The sequence below is a fragment of the Lissotriton vulgaris genome, chromosome 8, assembly GCF_964263255.1.
Source record: "Lissotriton vulgaris chromosome 8, aLisVul1.2, whole genome shotgun sequence".
NCBI lineage: Eukaryota > Metazoa > Chordata > Amphibia > Caudata > Salamandridae > Lissotriton > Lissotriton vulgaris.
The window spans coordinates 1,481,880,368-1,481,899,957 of NC_141696.1; the positions used below are offsets into that span (position 1 = coordinate 1,481,880,368).

Below are 19,590 nucleotides of genomic sequence, written 5' to 3' on the forward strand. Positions count from 1 at the left end.
CCTCCCCAACATCATTGATCACCTCCCCACTACCGAACTCACCTCTCTCTACAACTCAAATATGACGCTCACCCTGGGCCAACAAGCTTCTCTGAAACTAAAGAAAAAACAGGAGCATTCCATCCAGATCTTGATTCACCACTGACATCAACAAAGAAAGAAGACAACTAAGAGCCTAAGAAAGACTCTGGAAGAACAACCCCACCGTCTTCCATTGCGATCAACTCCAAGCAGCCCGCAGGAAATACAAAAAGCACATTAAGAACGAAAACACATCTTTCTTCTGCTCCGCGCTAGACAATGCAAAAAACAGACCTAAAGAGCTCTTCAATATCATCAAGAAACAAACCTCCAAGCCCGTTGCCTCCTCAATTCAGAACGATGTGACAACTTCGCCATGTTTTTAAACGACAAAATCGCCAAGATCGATCACTCACTTGGCTCCAATCTCATCCACTCGACCAGGATCCAGTCGCCTGCAACCAACGACAGCGCTTCCAAGAACCCCCCAAAACCATGGTCCTCCTTCATTCCCATTCAGGCAGCAGAGATAGTCAAACTAATCTCCAGAGCTAAGCCCTCATCCCCTTGATCAGCTACCCCCTCAACTGACCAAGGACTTGAAGCTTGTCCTAGCCCCGCTATGGTGCAAGATCATAAATAGCTCACTGAGATCAGGAGTGTACCAGATTGCCTCAAAGTCGGCAAGTCACGCAACTGCTGAAAAAGCCCGGCCTAGACACTGAGGATCTGAATAACTTCAGACCTGTCTCGAACCTACCTCTTCTGTCCAAAATCCTGGAAAGATGTGTACTTCCTCAATTGACACAACACTTGGACAACATCAACCTTCTAGATCCCCACCAATCGGGCTTCAGAAAAGGCTGCAGCACTGAAACCACAATCCTCAATGCCATAGACGATTTACACAAGTCACTTGACTCGAATCAGTGTTGCCTTCTCATCCTCCTGGATCTATCGGCTGCATTCGATACGGTCGATCACAAACTTCTCATCAAGGTTTTACAAGAAGGGGCAGGTCTTGAAGAGACAGTCCTACACTAGTTCTCTTCCTTCTTCCATAACCTCTCACAAAGAATAAAAATCAAAAACTTTGAGTCCGACCTCCACCCCGTTAACAGGGGTGTTCCACAAGGGTCAGTGCTCTCCCCTCAGCCTTTTCAACTTTTACATTGAACCCCTTACCACTCTACTCAGAAACTCCAACATTCCTTTCCACCTATATGCTGACGACACACATTTAATCTGGAAACCACCTCCATTGATGACATTCAGAGACTCAACGCCACGCTCAGAGAGGTTCAACATTGGCTCTCAAGTAATTACCTAAAACTCAATCATGAGAAAATGGAAATACTCCTCATCTCCAACAAAGAAGAGAACTCCCAAATTGCAGAATGGCCCAAAGCTATTGATGCCCTCAATGGTAACCTCACCCTGGCGGATTCAGTAAAATCTCTAGGTATCACCCTAGACCCGAAACTGGACTTGAACAAACACATTACAAGATCTGCTAAAAGCGTCTGCCTCAATTTGAAATGATTGCACAAAATAAAGCCATTACTCCCGCCCAAGGACCTTCAACAAGCCAGCCAAGCACTGGTGCTCTCCAGGCTCAATTACGGGATTGCAGCCCTGACTGGTACAGCAAAATCCCACCTAGCCCCCCTCAAAATAACCTATAAAGCAGCAACCAGAATGGTCACCGGAACTAAGAAATTTGACCACATCTCGCCTGCACTCAGAGAACTAAAATGGCTCCCAATTGAAATGCGAGCCAGCTTCAGAACAGCCTGCCGCAAGCACAAAGCCCTTCACACAGGCAAACCGGAATACCTGGCCGCCAAACTCAAAAAGGAGGGCCAGTCCAGGAACCTCAGGAGCTCCAATACTCTGCTACTCACCCTGCTGAAAACACGCAAGCAAAAAACCGCGGCCAGGTCGTTTGCTGGTAACGCGCCGAAAATCTGGAACTCCACCCCCCCACATCAGAACAATCCTGTTTGCAAAATTCAAAAACCTGCTCAAAGTCCTCTTCCTCGACCGTTCCCTAGCGAAACAATAGGATCCAAGGAAGTACCTTAGCCGGCACTCCATCTGACTTTAACTCTGCGCCCTGTGACGCTGACATCCTCTACCCACAGACCCCTTCTGGAAATCCTATCCCCTCCCTCCGCCCTGAGCAAGAAAACTTATTGGATACTCGTCTTGTGTGACCTGCACCCTCCTTGTTTCCTTCCACTCAATCACTCCTTTGTTCGAACTATACCCGTCGTGAATCCCTTTGTTCTACTATAATCTCTGTACTGCCTGTTTGCACATAAGTTACTTGCTGTGAAGTGCTCTGATGCCCTCGGGTCCAGCTAGCGCTATATAAAACTCCTAAAATAAATAAATAAATAAAAACTACGTCAATAGCCTCCTGAAATATCGCTCCAGGTGGACTTCACATGCGTTAGTAGAGTTGCTGAAAATTAGGCTGGAAGTTCCTAAAAACTTAATACAGAGCTCCTCTGCCATCAAATCCATTTGACATTGAACCATTTTCATCTGCACGTGCCTACGCTGAGGCCTTACCGCGAGATGCTTCTCTTGCACTGTCTGTCCGTTTGGTCTCAGTCTTCTTTTCTGCAGAGAGTAGGTTTCTTTCTCAGATTTATAGTAGAAATTTAATGAGGACTGTTGATTAAATTGTACAGCCACTATTCATCGAAACTTGCAAGCAGTCTGTATTCGTCACACACTAGTAAAAATAATGAATGCATTCTAAGGGATGAGCCACATGTGACGGTTGTTTGCTGCCTAAACTTGCAAGAGCTGCCAAGATTGACACCTTGAAGAGGAGGGCGAGCCGCCAAGCATGTGTAGGGATCTTTGCAGGTGAGTCACATTTGCAGGTGTGTGACATTCATTTACATTGCAACATTTGTGACATTTGCTATATATTTTCAAAACACGACTACCTTACTTGTTCTTACAGCCACTAAGACGCCCAAAGTGGGGGTGTTAATGAGATATAACAATGGCAGCGACCGAGCTAACAATGGCCAAGAGGGCTCAGGTTGCTCCAAACATTACTAAAGGTGTAATGCCTCTTTGTTTGCAGTAAGACATCATAGCAACACCCAAGCAGCAGACCTCAAGACTTCCCCCCTTTATGAGTAGGTCTACGGATGCTGGGGCTTTCGGTTCTTGACCTTCACGCAAGCTATCACATCCCCATATTTCAAGATAAAACATGTTTCAGATGTCCCTTACTCACTCTGTCTAAATTCTCCAACTTCTATTCCTGATGCTGTCCCATTTCTTCTGGGAAAGGATGAGTTTGCTATTCTATTCAGTGCTTATGAATATTAATTAAATATTAATGAGGAAATTATGCTTACCTGTTCTCCAGTATAGCTGTCTTCATTACATCCATAAACAACGCCCTCCCCCACGGAGCGATAGGAATGGATGCGCTTGTTTTCAGAGTGCGCTTCCATCAGTAGAGCATCAGGATGGACAAGGCGGCCATCTGCTGCTGCTCTGTAAGCTCAGAGGCTGGGAAGCTCCCCGGGTGCTGCAAAGCCACATTGCAATCTCTTCTCTATTTGAGTAGGTACGCCTATTAAAGTAATTCGTTGTGCATTGTATTTTTTAATAGGGACTAAATAAAAAGGATTTAGGCAGTAATGCTGCTTCTTTTTTAGTTTTTAAACTTGTTTTCATGTTATACTGTTTTTTTAAATTTATGAATATTTACTTGTATTCAAAGATACTAAACTTAAACGTTTCCCTTGGTTACTCCTCGCCTTTTCTGGGTTCATGGAAGAAGTGGCTCACAGTTCTAATAGCAGGGGTAGAATTGATATGCACACCAGATGAAAACCTTGTTATCAAGGATAAAGATCTTTAGTCTCTTCCAGAATTAGAGAACAATGTTTTTGTACTGTTTTGAGCAATAATGGAAGAACAGTAAGTGGGTGATAGTTCACAACTCCAAGGACTCCAACATTCTGCCAATCACGCACTCCTCCAGGTCTTGGTTTGCTATTCATTTGATAATGCACTTTGCCGCCATACAACAGGGCATGAAGTGCTGTATAGAAGCTACAATGCAATGCAAATGTTGATAGCCATGGCTGCATTCTCATGTCGCTCAAGCTGCGCCTTCATCCGAGCAATGGTCGTGACAGCACACAGCTGGATATTGTACACTATGTTTGAACCTTACCTAATGTCAACATTCTTTTCTTAAGCCCATCCATCTTGACAACTGCAGGTTTACACTTTGCTCTGATGGTTGCTTTAGTATTGGCTATTAAAACCAGCTTCACTGTCAATAAGAAGGTTCTAAGTGGGCTTCTTTTCTGAGGTGGTTGACTTCTGCAGCTCTTTCACCGACACCCTGGTGAGCTTCTTCCCCATCCTCAATGCTGGTTCAGTAATGGTGTCACCACCCACCCAGACTCAAGTCTTCATCCTAGATGTTACGCCGGTTCAGTGGTGGCATCACCACCCACCCAGACTCAAGTCTTCGTCCTAGATGTTACGCCGGTTTAGTGATGGCATCACCACCCGCCCAGACTCAAGTTTTCGTCCTAGATGGAGACATATCAGGAACGACCCTCTCCATTACCTTTTAGACTTTGGACAGTTTTCCTTCGGAGAATCTTTGCAGGTGGTTGTGTTTGCCACGCCGAGGACCTCCCACTGTCTCCTCCCTCCCTCAGTGGATCGTTGTGTGGTTGATTCTGTTTGGCATTCCGCTGCCATACTCAGTCTGTGTTGCTGTCCTGGCAGCCGTATGCCTCTCCGTCATTCTGTGGAAGTCAATGCACCAGTGCCCTCCAGGCTCCGGCCATTGATTGTTCCTCCTGCAGGGTATGTGGACCTCTCTACTTCTCTGTGCTACGCGCCCACCGTTGTGTGTAAACAAATGATACTCCTGGTAACAGAGGATATGGCACTGTACCCTGGATCCAACTCTTGCACCTTCACACCGTAGGTCTTCCGACAGGCACCAACAGCCCCCGGCTTCTCTTTTGGACTCTTGGGCTACATTGACTATTCAAAAGTGCCCAACAGGTATCCACACTCCTCCCTGGAAAAGCTCAAGGCTCCATAGAAGAGACTACTGCCTTCAGCATAGAGAAACCACAGCCATTACTGATACCCACAGATGTATTTTAAGTTGTATTTCATTATGAATTTTGTGCAGGACTTTTCTTATATGACAGTTGTCGAAACAGAAAACAATTGATTAGCAGTACTAGTAGGGTTTAGTAACAATAGGAGATGTAGGGATACATTTAACAGCCAGAGTAGTACTATACCAGTAGCAATGTAGCTGGCTAAAACTGAACCTGGATGCACCTAGGGTGGCATGTGTGCTTCAAAATAGTCTCAGATTCAAGTTCATAGTTGTCCCCTTCCTTCCTATAACTCCCTTGGGACATTACCCTTGCTTGAGTCAGCATGCATTAGGAAAGTGATAAGCATTTAGACCTGACATGCAGCTGTAGTTATAATAAGTCCTGAATACTGGTAAATTCCTCACGTGCTGCATCGATTAGTGTAACCTGGACCTGTACTCATCGGTCTGTGATGCTCTATCCGGGGGTGTCATTGAATATCAGTAACTGGTGTTCAGTGTAGCAGTGTAGATGTGACAAGCAGAGGTGTGGAGGTCTCATTCATACTAGACAATAAGCAACATGGACTGAGACTTTCAATCCAGACACAATGACCACAGATCAAGAAATGCTTCAGTCCAGGTAAGAGAGCAAGCATGGACCAGAGTTAAGACATGTTTCAATTCAAGGAAGAGAGCGGGCGTGAACGAGAGTTAAGACATGCTTCAATCCAAGGAAGAGAACGGGCATGGACGAGAGTTAGGACATGCTTCATTCCAAGGAAGAGAGCGGGTGTGGACGAGAGATAAGACATACTTCAATCCAAGGAAGAGAGCGGGCGTACACGAGAGTTAAGACATGCTTCAATCCAAGGAAGAGAGCGGGCGTGGACGAGAGTTAAGACATGTTTCAATTCATGGAAGAGAGCGGGCGTGAACAAGAGTTAAGACATGCTTCAATCCAAGGAAGAGAGCGGGTGTGGACGAGAGTTAAGACATACTTCAATTCATGGAAGAGAGCGGGCGTTGACGAGAGTTAAGATATGCTTCAATCCATGGAAGCGAGTGTGCGTGGACGAGAGATAAGACATGGTTCAATCCAAGGAAGAGAGCGGGCGTGGACGAGAGTTAAGACATGGTTCAATCTGGAAGAGAGAGGGCATGGATGTGTTAAGACATGCTTCAATCCAAGGAAGAGAGCAGGCGTGGACGAGAGTTAAGACATGCTTCAATCCAAGGAAGAGAGCGGGTGTGGACGAGAGTTAAGACATACTTCAATTCATGGAAGAGAGCGGGTGTGGACGAGAGTTAAGATATGCTTCAATCCATGGAAGCGAGTGTGCGTGGACGAGAGATAAGACATGGTTCAATCCAAGGAAGAGAGCGGGCGTGGACGAGAGTTAAGACATGCTTCAATCTGGAAGAGAGAGGGCATGGACGAGTTAAGACATGCTTCAATCCAAGGAAGAGAGCGGACATGGACGAAAGTTAAGATATGCTTCAATCCAAGGAAAAGAGAAGGAACGACAAGAGTTAAGACCTGCTTTAATCCAAGGAAGAGAGAGGTCATGGACGAGTTAAAACATGCTTCAAATCAAGGAAGAGAGCAGGCCTGGATGAGAGTTAAGACATGCTTCAATCCAAGGAAGAGAGCAAGCATGGACGAGAGTTAAGACATTTTTCGATCTAATGAGAGCAGGCGAGGACGACAGTTAAGACATGCTTCAATCTAAGGAAGAGAGCGAGCATGGACAAGAGTAAAGACATACTTCCATCCAAGGAAGAGAGCAGACATGGATAAGATTTAGGACATGCTTCAATCTAAGGAAGAGAGCAGGCAGGACGAAAGTTAAGACATGCTTCAATCCAAGGTAGAGAGCAGGCATGGACGAGAGTTAAGACATGCTTCAATTGAAGGAAGAGAGAAGGCACGAACAAGAATTAAGACATGCTTCAATCCAAGGAAGAGAGCGGGCATAGGCGAGTTTAGACATGCTTCAATCGAAGAAAGCCTGTGTGGCCGAGTGTTAAGACATATGTCAATTCAAGGAAGAGAGCAGGCATGGACGAGAGTTACGACATGCTTCAATGCAAGAAAGAGAGCAGGCATGGACGAGTGTGAAGACATGCTTCAATCCAAGGAAGAGAGTGGGCATGGACGAGAGTTAACACATGCTTCAATCCAAGGAAGAGAGTTAAGACGTGCTTCAATCCAAGGTAGAGAGCAGGCATGAAAGGATTAAGACATGCTTCAATCCAAGGAAGAGAGAAGGCATGGACAAGAGTTAAGACATGCTTTAATCCAAGGAAGAGAGCAAGCATGGACGAGAGTTAAGACATGCTTCAATCCAAGGAAGAGAGCCGGCATAGACGAGAGTGAAGACATGTTTCAATCTAAGGTAGAGAGCAGGCATGGATATGATTAAGACATGCTTCAATCCAAGGAACAGAGCAGGCATGGAAAAGAGGTATAAGTCAAATAAGCTGGGTTAGCACATACAAATAATGTGCCTTACTCACTGGGACTTTTGTTCTGACTAAATCATTAGTTTCCAGTTCAGAACCCCATTATTAAAGCAGGTAGGAAGTGAATTATCTTCTTTACCAGTGTAAGAAGCTGTTTGTGTAGTCACTAATGAACTGTCACTTTCTTTCATAACTAGGGACTAGAGGCATAAATTAGAGAAACTACATAAATCGTAGATTACTTATCGTAGACAGGCAAATATCTACATCTGCAAGTATTACTGACTTGTTTGTGAACACTGGCTGTATATTTTCGTTTTTATCTAAATAGATTTTTTGGGAAATAATTTCTCCCCATTTATATATGGAATCACAGTTCTTTTACCACTGGCGTGAAACTGCAGCGGGGTTTGCAATTTCCTGTGTACAAAACGCATCAATCTTTTTTCAGCGATTGGTAAACATGCCCAAGTAGAACCAGTAAGTGTATTCATGATTGATGACATTTCATTGATTTGTGATTTTTCTAAAAAGAACTTGTTTTTATAGCAATTCAAGCCACACTACAGCCATTCCTAAGCACTGTGAATAACAAGTGTTACTATTAGTCAGTTTAATGGATCTCTATTAACTAGCCTTGTAAGGACAAAAGGCTGATTTGGCATGGCCGACATTCACTCTCAAGACCTACAGCTCACAGCTGATGCCAGCAGTGTGCGATTAACTCTATAAGATATTTCCCAGACTAGAAATCCAGTTGGCTTGGGTTGTTAGCACTGATTTCGGAACTGATGGAACCATTTCCCTATTTCCTAATATTTAAGAGGTAACATGGTTTAAATGTGTCATGGGCCATAAACATGAATTATAGTTTCACATGGTGCTGGCAGGAACCCTTTGGTCAAGTTATTTGTCCCATGTATTATGGGCGCACCTGCGACTTGAAAATGTTTTACGATACGTGGGTCCCTTAAAGCCTGCGGTGACTGGGAGTCCTATGCTAGATGTTATGTCCATTTCCAGGTCTTGTAGTCCTCCTGTTTGAACACTGATTTTTGAGACAGGCTGGAGATATAACTACACCTGAACTGTGCCCATAGACCCTCAACTCTGGTCACCACCAGTAACCTTGTATCTGGCCACTCACACTTTCACTTTGGGGCATCTTACTGTGCGTTGGAAATCCAAATCACATTTTTTGTGATGTGTTTTGTGGTTTTATGAAATTTGTGTCTATTTCTCAGCTATCTGCGATCAAACAGTCATAGTAGGACCCTGTTTCCCCCTGGTCCACTGAGAAGCTAGCACAAAGGGGACCTCAAGTCATACAGTAACATTACTCTTAGGACAAACTGATACTCGGTACCTTCGAGGGACTGCTGAGGTTTTACTATATATAACTCCACATATATGTACCTTGAAGATAAAAATAAATCTTCTCGATATTTTTGTCCTCTATAGTTTTGACACAACATTCTGTCCACGCAAGATTTTTGTTTCCAATATTTTGTCAGTGATCCAGCACATTCATACAAGTAAGTTACTTCAGAGGCAGGGCTGGTAGGCCAACCTCTGCTTTTATATCATGTTTATTTATTTTTTATTTTTTTGTGATCCGTCATGTTTTTACTTACTTTTTTATATGCACACTAAATTTAGATAGCGTTCTTTTTCCTTTTTTTATCACTTTTACAATTTTAATGCCTATTACAATAGTTTGAAAAAATAAATACATTAAACAAGTTTATGTTTCACAAGCCAGACCTACTGGTTTTGCAAAAGCTTGTTTGTTGTGTAGTCCATGTGTATATGAAACATTTTATGAGAATTCACTGATTCTTCACATGTAAATATTAAAAAAGATAATATAGTTGAAGGAGGACAAGGATTACCGTTTTGGCCACTCATGGAATCACTCTGCACCATGGGCGGAACGTGTTGCTTCTCGATCATCATGGGAGGCGGGACTGGGGCCACTGGTACCGTGGAGATGTAGTATGGGGGGCAGTTGGTGGGAACAACAGGAGGGTATCCAGCTTTTGCAGCCTTGCCTGCTTCATATACTATAGGAGAGAAACAAGTATGTATAGTGAACATGGATGGGCAGATCTTGGCCGACCCTGCCTCAGGGATCATTAAACACTCAAACCATATATAGGGTACAAAAGAACAGTATTACTTGCTCCCACAGATTAGCTTCTGACTTTGCAGAAGGCCTCCAATTATTTGTTACAATTTACATATTGAAATAATAGAAAATACATTCTCAGACTGAACAGAAACTATTTAAAAATGCAATTGAAATAAACAAAAAGAAGATTTAAAGGCAAGGAAGAACAAAAGCAACACACTACTTTGGAAGTCAATACATTGAATGAGATACATCAGCGGTGTTTACATCGCCGGAAAGTTTTAAGTCCTTTAATTCTCAGATCTTTACTTTGCAGGTAAGTATACACGTATAAATGAATATATTACATGTTTTGGTGCTTTTATTGTATTAAAATGGAGTGCTATAATTTGCAATATTTAATGATCGCTTGTGAAATGCAGATTTAATCATGATATTAAAAGCCCCCAAACCGCTTTGGAGAGCTTTACCATATGCAAGACTACTAAGATTATGTGGCAGAGAAGACGAAATTATGCAGCAAAAAATACAAAATATGTGGCATATTCCCTGGAGGTATTTTAATCCATTTTAGATACAAAAAGACTTTCCGATGAAATCCGCAAATTTTGCGATAGAACTTGAAAATATTTTAAATCCATAATTATGCAGTAAATGTGCAGATACTGAGTTGCCTAAATCCACTGACACTTATCATTACCCATTGTTTTATTAACATTATTGAATATTGTTAACAACACCTACACATTCTAACTCCAATGTGTTATTCCAGTGTACTAGGGAGTTATTAGGGTTAAGGGAAGTGTAGTGTTTGGGGTAGTAATGAGTTTATAGAGTTGAAGGATGGATAGCGGGTGGGGGTAGTTAGGACCGTTTAGGGAGCAGAGATAAGCAGTGTTTATGGGCAGTAAGGAGATTTTAGGGTTCAGGGATAGCAGCATTTAGGGTTGGTATCGTTTTTAGGGTACTGAAATGAATATTATAACGTTGCAATTTATTACATAACATAAATTAAATACAATTGAATGTATATTTGAAATAGTTTACGTTTTTATGTAATATTGTAGTTTTATGATTTTAAAATGTTAAAATCTAATAAAGTTTATACTGATTAAAATAAAGTTAGAATAGTTTTTTTAAACAAAATTTTTACTAAATTAAGTTTATAACTGTCGTTTTTTAAAATGAGGTATATATGTATATGTGTCTGTGTGTGTAGATAGATACATAGATAATATACTTAAATAGGTTAGAAATAATGTTTACCAACATACCTGCAAAGTAAAAGCGCTCCTGATGTAACGTAATGTGATATAAAGGTACTCCTGATGCACCTACTGTGATGCAATGACTCCTGATTCAAAAGTGGGAACAGTAACAATCTACATTTGTGTGAGTCTATCAGGTGAATTAAACACCATTTCAAAGTAATTTAAGAGTACAATAGGTCATACTTCTTTAGTACTGATTCATGTACTCTAACATGGCTTGTGAGTTGGCCCCTAAACATCTAAAATTAGAATTGAAATATTCTGGGAATATTCATTTACAATTAATACAAATTGAAAGGGTTGTGCCCCCTTTGTACACTAATAAAGACATGTAAATGTTAGGGCTAACTCACAAAGGCATTTGCACATGAAGTAGTACTCCTGTATACATGTACTGATAAATGCCTTTACAAATCAGCTCCATTGCTTTTAAAGGGAATTACTAGATAGAATGTCAACACTAGCTGTACTACAGATAGAGTTTCAAGCTATGCTAGCATGGAGGAAGTAGAGAAAACACCTTTCCAGGAGAGTTTATAAAAATACCGAGGAGTTCAGATTAGAAATTAAAAACTCCTAGACTTCTTCAGTCAATTCTGAGATATGATAAAGCTAATTTGTTTGTAACAGAAGAGTTGCTGTTTAATGATGTAGGGTACTCGTTGGTGCAGAGGTTGCAAAGCATAAAAAATGATGGAAACATTCCCAGCAACTGTATTTTTTGTATTTTACTGAAACACAAATCACTGCAAAAACTTAATGGTTTTCTTTATAATGGGAACATTTCCCCCCGTTTTCTTTTTTAAGGAATTTTCGCCAGCTGGCAATGTTTTGCCAAATTGATAACTGATCTAGTGATTTAATCATCCTATCCATCTTTAATGTAGCAACAAATGGCCATATCAATGATTTGCACTGACATAAAAACAGATAGTTCAGACAAAAGATGACACTATTGATTTCACAAGCAAACTCTTGAGGAAGTATGATGTTATGCATGTTCTGCACCAACCAGCGTACATTTTGTCATTTAATCATTGGATGTCAAGCAAAGTTTTTTGTTATAAAATAGCACAGCTTGGTACAAAAAAAACCCTGCGAAACAACTTGTTGAAAGCTGCTGGTGAAACTTGCGGAGGATACTCACATGCTTTTGGACAACAGCAGGTATCAGGGCAGCACGGACAGCGTACGTAGCAGCAGCAGCTATGGGGGCAGCACTGGCACCAGCATACGCCAACCATGACAAAGAAGAAGACTGTACCCAGGATCACAAGGCAGACAAATGCCCATTCTAAAAACAAAATTCCAAACAATTAACAGCCAGCATGCATTCTTAAGAAACATTTGTTGACAGTACTTTGCGAAAACAAGCTTTGACAATTTTGAGAACCTACTAATCCTACCACAAAAATGTTTTGAATTGCCCATGAGAGAATTCAGGCTAGTCAATTATGGTCTTTTTTTTACTTTTAATGGAATTTTGTTATTTCAAAGAAAAATTAAATTAGGAGCAAACAGTATAACACTTAATCATTCAGTGTGTGGGAGAATGGAATAACATAACAGAGGACAGATGGTTCTATTTCAGTCTATAATCAAGAGACAGTTCACTTCACTTGGTACAGCTTACTGGAAATCCCTGGGCCGAACCTATATTCCCTTTACATCCACGGTATTCACATTAACTCCAGGTCATTTCACATCCTGGGAACCTCAGACTAAAACAGAGGATACGCTCATTACCTCTGACAAGCATAGTAATTATAGTGAAATATGTCTAAAGTCTTAAATGTTGTCTCAGAATTTCCTGTTAAAGGAGCAGCATTGTTGCCTGTAAGGAATGGAAAAGAGTGGTAAAAATACCAGCATCATTCATCTCTGTCTGGGACAGCATGAGCATGAGGCCCCATTCTAACTGTTTCATTGATTAGTTGACTTTATTTATACTTTTTCCTACAGTGCCTGCCATTGTACGGCTGCACAAGGTACGACTTTACTGATGCATTGCTAGACTGTGAACAATAAACCCATTAGCTCCTACCGAGTGCGAAGAATGGAAGCCCATTAGTGCTGGTAGTATTGAATTTTTCTTCAAAAACCTGGTCTGGAATCTAACAGTCTGCCACTGCGGTGTGCCTCCTAAGACATTCTGAGCATTCTTATACAACAGGCAGTTCATCTTCAGATAACACTTGAGGAAGTAACATCTTCAATGTTATCTAAAGATGACCCTTCATTTGTGGTAGAAGACACAATAGATGCCTGAGCAGTTGGTCCAAAAACATATGCATCAAGAACAACAGTGATGTATGTTCCTGAAGTAGCCCTCCATTAGGATAGGCCACTTCTGAAGTCTGCCTTGTAATCCAAGAAGGTCAAGCCACCTAGGCACAGACTGTTACACAGACTACCTAAATAGTGCACAGCTTTCGTCAACCAGAGCACATACTGTACACGCTTTACATTTTTGTCATGAAACTGTGCGTCTATCTGCTTCTGTTCGTGAGTGTGTCTGCGTGCACACTGACACAAACAGAGAATGTGAGCCCAACCCCAAGAAACAAAAATCAATAGTGGTGCTTGTTTATATTATGGTCTACCACACATGAAGTCTCATTGTAATTACAAAATGTTAACACTATTCAATGCCACAAAATACAAGCATTCGCTATGTCCTAATAATTCACAACCGGACAAGACAAGAATTAAAGTTTGCAATTTACTGCTTTAAGTTGTTCTAAACTCTGGCATTTAAAGGATTTTTGAAAAAACAACGGTGTGCCATTTGGTTGGCATTTTGTATGTTTTTTTCATCAGGAGTGTACTGACAATTGATAGCGAAGTCTTTTATACTCTACAACAAAACAAAAGAAAAATAAAAAGTAGGGAACAGAGGGAATACCTAATAGGAAAAATACTGTTGGGATGGAAAAATACCTTGCATGGTGATGGACATGTAACCCTGCCCTGAATGCCTCAACTGTACTGATATCTGGATTCCCAATGTAAATGTTTGTTGACACAGGCCTGTCTCACGATTGAGGTCTTTTTGGACCGGGAGGGGCACCCAAAACGCTATCCTCATAGTGGTGAAAGGCTACTGCCTTCACCAGGAGTTAAGCAGCACAAGTGCGGTGGTGGCAGCATACTGTGCAGTGATCAGTAGGAGTGAGCAGGTCCTTTTTCCTTGTGTCACCAGAGTGTGGCCTACAGGCTCACTCATTTAAAGTTTTGCTGCTGTGTGCTTAACTCACCCTTGGCCTACATTGGTTTGGTGTGTTGAGCTGTGCAGTGCATGTGTAGTATTCATGTGGTAGGTGCATATGTGCCTGCAAATGGTTCAATACTTGACGGATGTAGTGCTGTGCAGTGGATGCCTACTAAATGCTTGTGCTGGGTGTAGGTGTGGCTGTAGATGGTACAATGCATGGAAGACTGTGTTACAATTTGGGAGGCCCATGGCTGACTGGGGAAACATGAGGAGAGGAGGTAGAGGAATCCTCCTGCCAGATTTCTGGATTGCTGCATTCCTGTGAGCTGGGTGGGGCACACATGGGGGAGGGGAGAGCCAGGCTCTCGAGTGCACTAAAGAGGGTGCTCTGTGACTCACAGAGGGGTCAATGGTAAGGGGCATGGGCACATCTCAGGAAGGAGAAGGAGCTGATCAAGTAATCATAAGAAGTAAGCCTGAGGCCCTGGGCTAGCCTTTTGATAAACATATCACTATGGCTGATATCCAGGTATGAACTCTAGTCACTCCCGTGGCCTGTTTTGTGGAGCACTCAGCTTTGGAGTTGCTTCTGCTGTGACAGACTGTTTTCAGGAGGAAGAAGGGCAGAGGAGCGTGCACTTCATAAGAAAGCAGGCCCCCACCATGACCTTCAAAGACTCAGACTCAATCACATTTGGGTTCTGGAAGCGGACTTTAAGACGGGGAGCTTGGGACCTCAAAAACTGACAAGTGTCAAGCAGCCAGTCAGGCTGTAGGAGGAGGGGAAGCTCTGCAAGACTTCTGCCTGTGACTAGGACTGGGGAGCCAATGCCTGTTAGTCTCCCAGCAGGGTGAGGGCACATCATCAAGGGAATCCAAGACCACCTGCCCTGGTGCCAGGTGCACCAGTGCCTGTCGGATTGTCATGATTAGTGTGCCCTGTGTGGAAGAGGAGAGCGTTGGAGGGAGTGAGGTCCAGTGGGGGAATCCTGCAAGTGTGTCCAGTGCAGGTCAACGAACATTGTATGCCAGGGGAGGGCCACTCTGAAGTGCGCAGTGACGATTGCTGCACCGATAATGCCATAGCACATATGTGCTATCAAGTTGGCGACCCTGAATGCCAGGTGTGGCCACCATGAAGAGTGCTGCTGCGTCGATCGGGCCGTAGCCCTTACCAAAAGAGGAACAGTGAGACAGGCCTCGAAAAATCTACTCAATATGGTGAGTCAGATTCGATCAGGTTGAGCTATTTTTCGGTCTGACTCGTCCGTTCTGGCCAGTGACTTTGAGCTGGAAAGGAACAGGTGTGCTGTTCATTTAGACAGTGAATGAGCATTAAGATATTGTTTTTGTTTTTATCTTGACACATTTGCTGTCTGTTCAAGCACAAGTCAAATTACAGTTTGTCTTTTTACTGCTTTTGCACGATTTGCACAGGGACCTCTCAGCTTCTGTCACACATGGACCTAAAGGAGGCGTAAGAATCGCTACATAAATCTACTGAACAAAATATCAGCAGTGCTAGGAAGGGGTTGGTGTGATAATCACCTACAAAAACTTCCACCTGCAAATCAACTTTTCATGCACGTCTGCTTCTAACGGCGAGGCACCCTACCGATGAACACCAATCAGAATTCGGTTTCTTTGATCAATCACGGCCCCCTGGTAGCTTGCGCAAGACCGCGCATGCTCGGCGGATCTAGGCTCATATGCAAATTGTTCTTCGGTGCCAGGGTAAAGGCACGCAGAATAAGAGCTGTGTCGTTTGCAGGAATCCCTTTCGGCAGAGACATGTGTATTCTGTTTGTACATTTCCAACTGCTGCTTCCGGTTTGATGGTCAGGAAACTTTCACTCTATGTGTGGGGTGAATCGGGTGAGGAGTGTTCGAGCACTGACACACTTGGGGTGTAGGCGCAAACCTGGGTGGGTTAGTGATCTACAGCGAGTAGACTGTAAAGTGAAGCTCTGATTTACAGGTTTTATAAGGAAACTTATGGAACCTTATTCCAGGTAGATGCACCAACTATGACACCCCTCGGACAGCTTCACGGGTTGGGGACCATCTAATAGCAGCCGCACCAGAGTACTTCACATGTCTTTAAAAGACCATTTACTTGTTAATGAGGCTTTTGTTGTGTTTTCACCCCTTCTTAGAGCCACGCTGCCTATGGCTGGAAGAATTAGCCACCGCAAAATAAATCTTTTTCAGCCCTGCCCCCACCTACCCCCCCTCCCACCCCCGAAATTTGGCTCTAGTTGCCCGCCTGATGAGGGTTGTAGCTTACAAGTGACTCCTCGGTGCCCCCGGGGCATGCTTCCCTTTCAAAGATGGAGCCCATTACTCGCTGCAGCTCACTCCTCAGCTCATCCACTCGTTGCTTGGACTCGGGGACCCTCTGCTGGGTCGCTGCTGCCCCCAGCCCCACCTCCAGCTGCTGCTGAGGCTAGGCGTGCAAGCAGATAGGAGACAATGTCTCACCAGAGCCTCAGCCCTCCTTGGCCCGGGCACATTCAAGAGAGCCCTTGGACAGAGGGGCCGGCTGTTCCTGGGCAGATTAGAGTATGGAAGGTCACAGGCCCAAGGGCTCCCTCAGTCTTTGCCCTTTCAGGGATCCATGAAGAGTGGGTTTCATGTCCCTCTGCTGCCCGTCTATAGGCCTCGATTCTATCTCCATGCTTCCAGTCCAGAACCCTGAAGACTGCCCGGGGTAAAAGCGGGTCCTTTGGACCTGTAGTGGGATGAATGCTGTGCTGCAGCACTTCTTTGATAAGAAGCTCAAAGCCTCCAAGTTTTTTTTAATTTAGCATGAAATACTGTGGATGCTGTTGCCAACCCAGCCTGCATTCAGATGCAGCTTATCCACAAACTGAAAGATCTTCCCAATTTCCATCTTGTCTGTCAAGCAACGCCACAGTAAGCCCTTTCCAGCCATCTAAGTGAAGATGGTCTATCGGATTCCAGACACTGACCAACTGTTTCACTCAACAACACCATTATTTGAGGTATTGCTGATGTGTACCAAGTTGTCCTCACCTTCGACTCCTTCTACTACACGCTACCCGTGTGCAGCCCTCCTCTCATATGACTGCTACTATGACCCTCCTAATCATATATGGCCCATAGGCTACCACCTTTCTCAAGACGGGAGTCCAGGTTGCCTTACGTCTACAACCACCATCCTGTAATTTTCCACTGACGTTCGACCCAGTGGCCTTAAAGCCTCCACCCAGCCAGGATATGCTCTTGCTCTAGGCGGTCTCCCGCGGTGCGCTATCAGACCTAGACCCGCGGGTCCACAGTGCTTAAAGGAGAGGGCTCAGTTCATATATTCACTGCCTACTTGATTGCTCTAACTATAAAGTAAACCAACAGATTACACAATTTTTAATCTGGTGTCAAATTTTCTGTCAAACTGTGTGATGAGTCAGCTACAATCATTCAACCACAAAAATATCCTGGTTGCTTTTTAGGCGGGCTTTACTCCCATCCAATGCACAGAATCAGCCATTGTTACTATATGCGATGTCATGAAAATGGAAACCAGTGGTGGCCATGTGGGGGTCCTGCTTATTTCAGATCTGTCAGTGGACTCTGAGAGCATCAGTCATCATCTCTTGTGTAAACTAAGAACAATGGGTACCAAAGTGGGCTGCACCTTTATTTTAGGGCTGAACACAATCCGTCCTTTCCTCATTCTCTTCTACAATTCATTCAAGTCCTAGTTCCACGTCCCTTCACCATCACCCATCACCCTTATCTCTTGATGCTTATATTTACTCCTGTGTTTGCTCATTTGGCCCAGTGGTTTTATACCCGACTGATTATCAAGCTGAATCCTGCAAGCCTTGATGCTGTTAAAATATTAAGCAGGTGCTTTACTTCTTATTGGATGTAAGAAAACAAAATAAATCCATCAAGGGGGGGAATAATTAAGATAGAAGGTACTAATTTGGCCTGGCTTGCCCGCAGCTTTAGGTATCCGTCCGGAGCCAGAAGCTTATATTAAGGATTTAGGAGCTCATTAAGCGTGTGGCAGATGGATACTCCATCACCGATAAGGCAGATATCATGCCCGCTGTAATATGAGTGCATTATAGCCTATTGGTGGGATATGTTATGCTAGGCTATACTTTTCACCAAACACTGCATAAGACCCTAAGGATCGTGGCTGGGAGAGATCTTTGACTCAACAAGTGTACATTATGACAAAATCGCATGTGCATGTGCATGTCCCACACCCATACCTGCCAACTCACACGGTGCCACCATGTGACACATAATATCTTCTCCCATCACACGGTCTCCCAATGAGAAGCTGATGTGTCAAGATGTCAGGGAAAATTAGCTGAAAACCATTGTAAATAGTAATGTTCGAGCTCTTTTTTCAGGTTTCGAACTGTTGACGTCCAGTAAGGGGTGTGAAAAATCCTCAGGACTCCGGCACCAGCCTCAGCAAACTTTTTTGGGGTGGGGGAGAAAAAGGGGTTTGGGAGAGGGGTGGGGTTCAAATATGCCTCATAGGGTACTTCTCGGCACGTGGCACTGCCCTCTTCCAGGCCGACCCCCTCCTCACACTGCGAGATTGTTCTTCAAGTTGGCAGGTATGCACATCGAAGGATTTTTCTTCTGCTAATGTTCAAGCAGTTTGTTCCCTAGCAACTTCTACACCCAATGATGCCAACAGATCGCACACAACGTTCCCAGACTATCAAATCTAGTGACTGCTGTCTATGTTGATTGCAAGAGTAACAGTATGTATAAAATCCTCCATATTTTTTTTAATATAGACATGCTTCCTATATTAACGTTAAAAACACTTAGGGCCAGTCTAGTCAGCACTGACATTCTTTTAGGTTTAAAGTATTTTATTAAGGTACAAAAGGAACATGGGGAAGGGAATAGGAGGTCAAGCGAACATACAGTACAAGAAGCGGAACGTTGCTGCGGTTCAGAAGGAAAGGAGGGAGGCAGGAAGCCCCAGAGGGTAACAAGGCAGAAGTCATAAGGCAATAAGGCATTGTGAATGGCCCCCCGGTAGACCCCCGTTCCCTGAGCAAAGCCGAGTTGTAATAGCGTCCCGCAACACAGCAAAAAAGAAAGCACACCATCCCTCCAACCCCCCGTCCCCGGAAAAGGAGAAGAAAGAGAAACAAAGGAGGAAAAGAAAGAAAACAATACCCCAACATCCCCGTCTGTAAGTCAGCATTAGAAGCATATAGCCCCGCCCCCCACCCCCAGCCCCAGACCCCAGATCCCGCACATTCACTCCGCTGTAGCCGCCGGCGGCGTCAGCCTAAGGAGTCGCAGGTACCGTGGACACGTGAGCTCGCGAAATTCCGTGGACAGCAGTGCCAAAAAGGAATGCCAG

At 43.7% G+C, this 19,590-nt stretch overlaps 1 protein-coding gene across 2 annotated transcripts in view; it reads right to left on the minus strand.

Moving 5' to 3' along the window:
• ILDR2 (immunoglobulin like domain containing receptor 2) overlaps positions 1 to 19,590 on the minus strand; it is a 707,528-nt gene that overhangs the window by 75,003 nt on the left and 612,935 nt on the right. For both annotated transcript variants that reach the window (XM_086935538.1, XM_086935539.1), the window contains exons 5-6: positions 12,153 to 12,299; positions 9,496 to 9,666 (exon numbers count right to left, since the gene is read on the minus strand). In XM_086935538.1, coding sequence (XP_086791664.1) covers positions 9,496 to 9,666; positions 12,153 to 12,299 — 318 coding nt within the window. The remainder of the gene's footprint in view (positions 1 to 9,495; positions 9,667 to 12,152; positions 12,300 to 19,590) is intronic.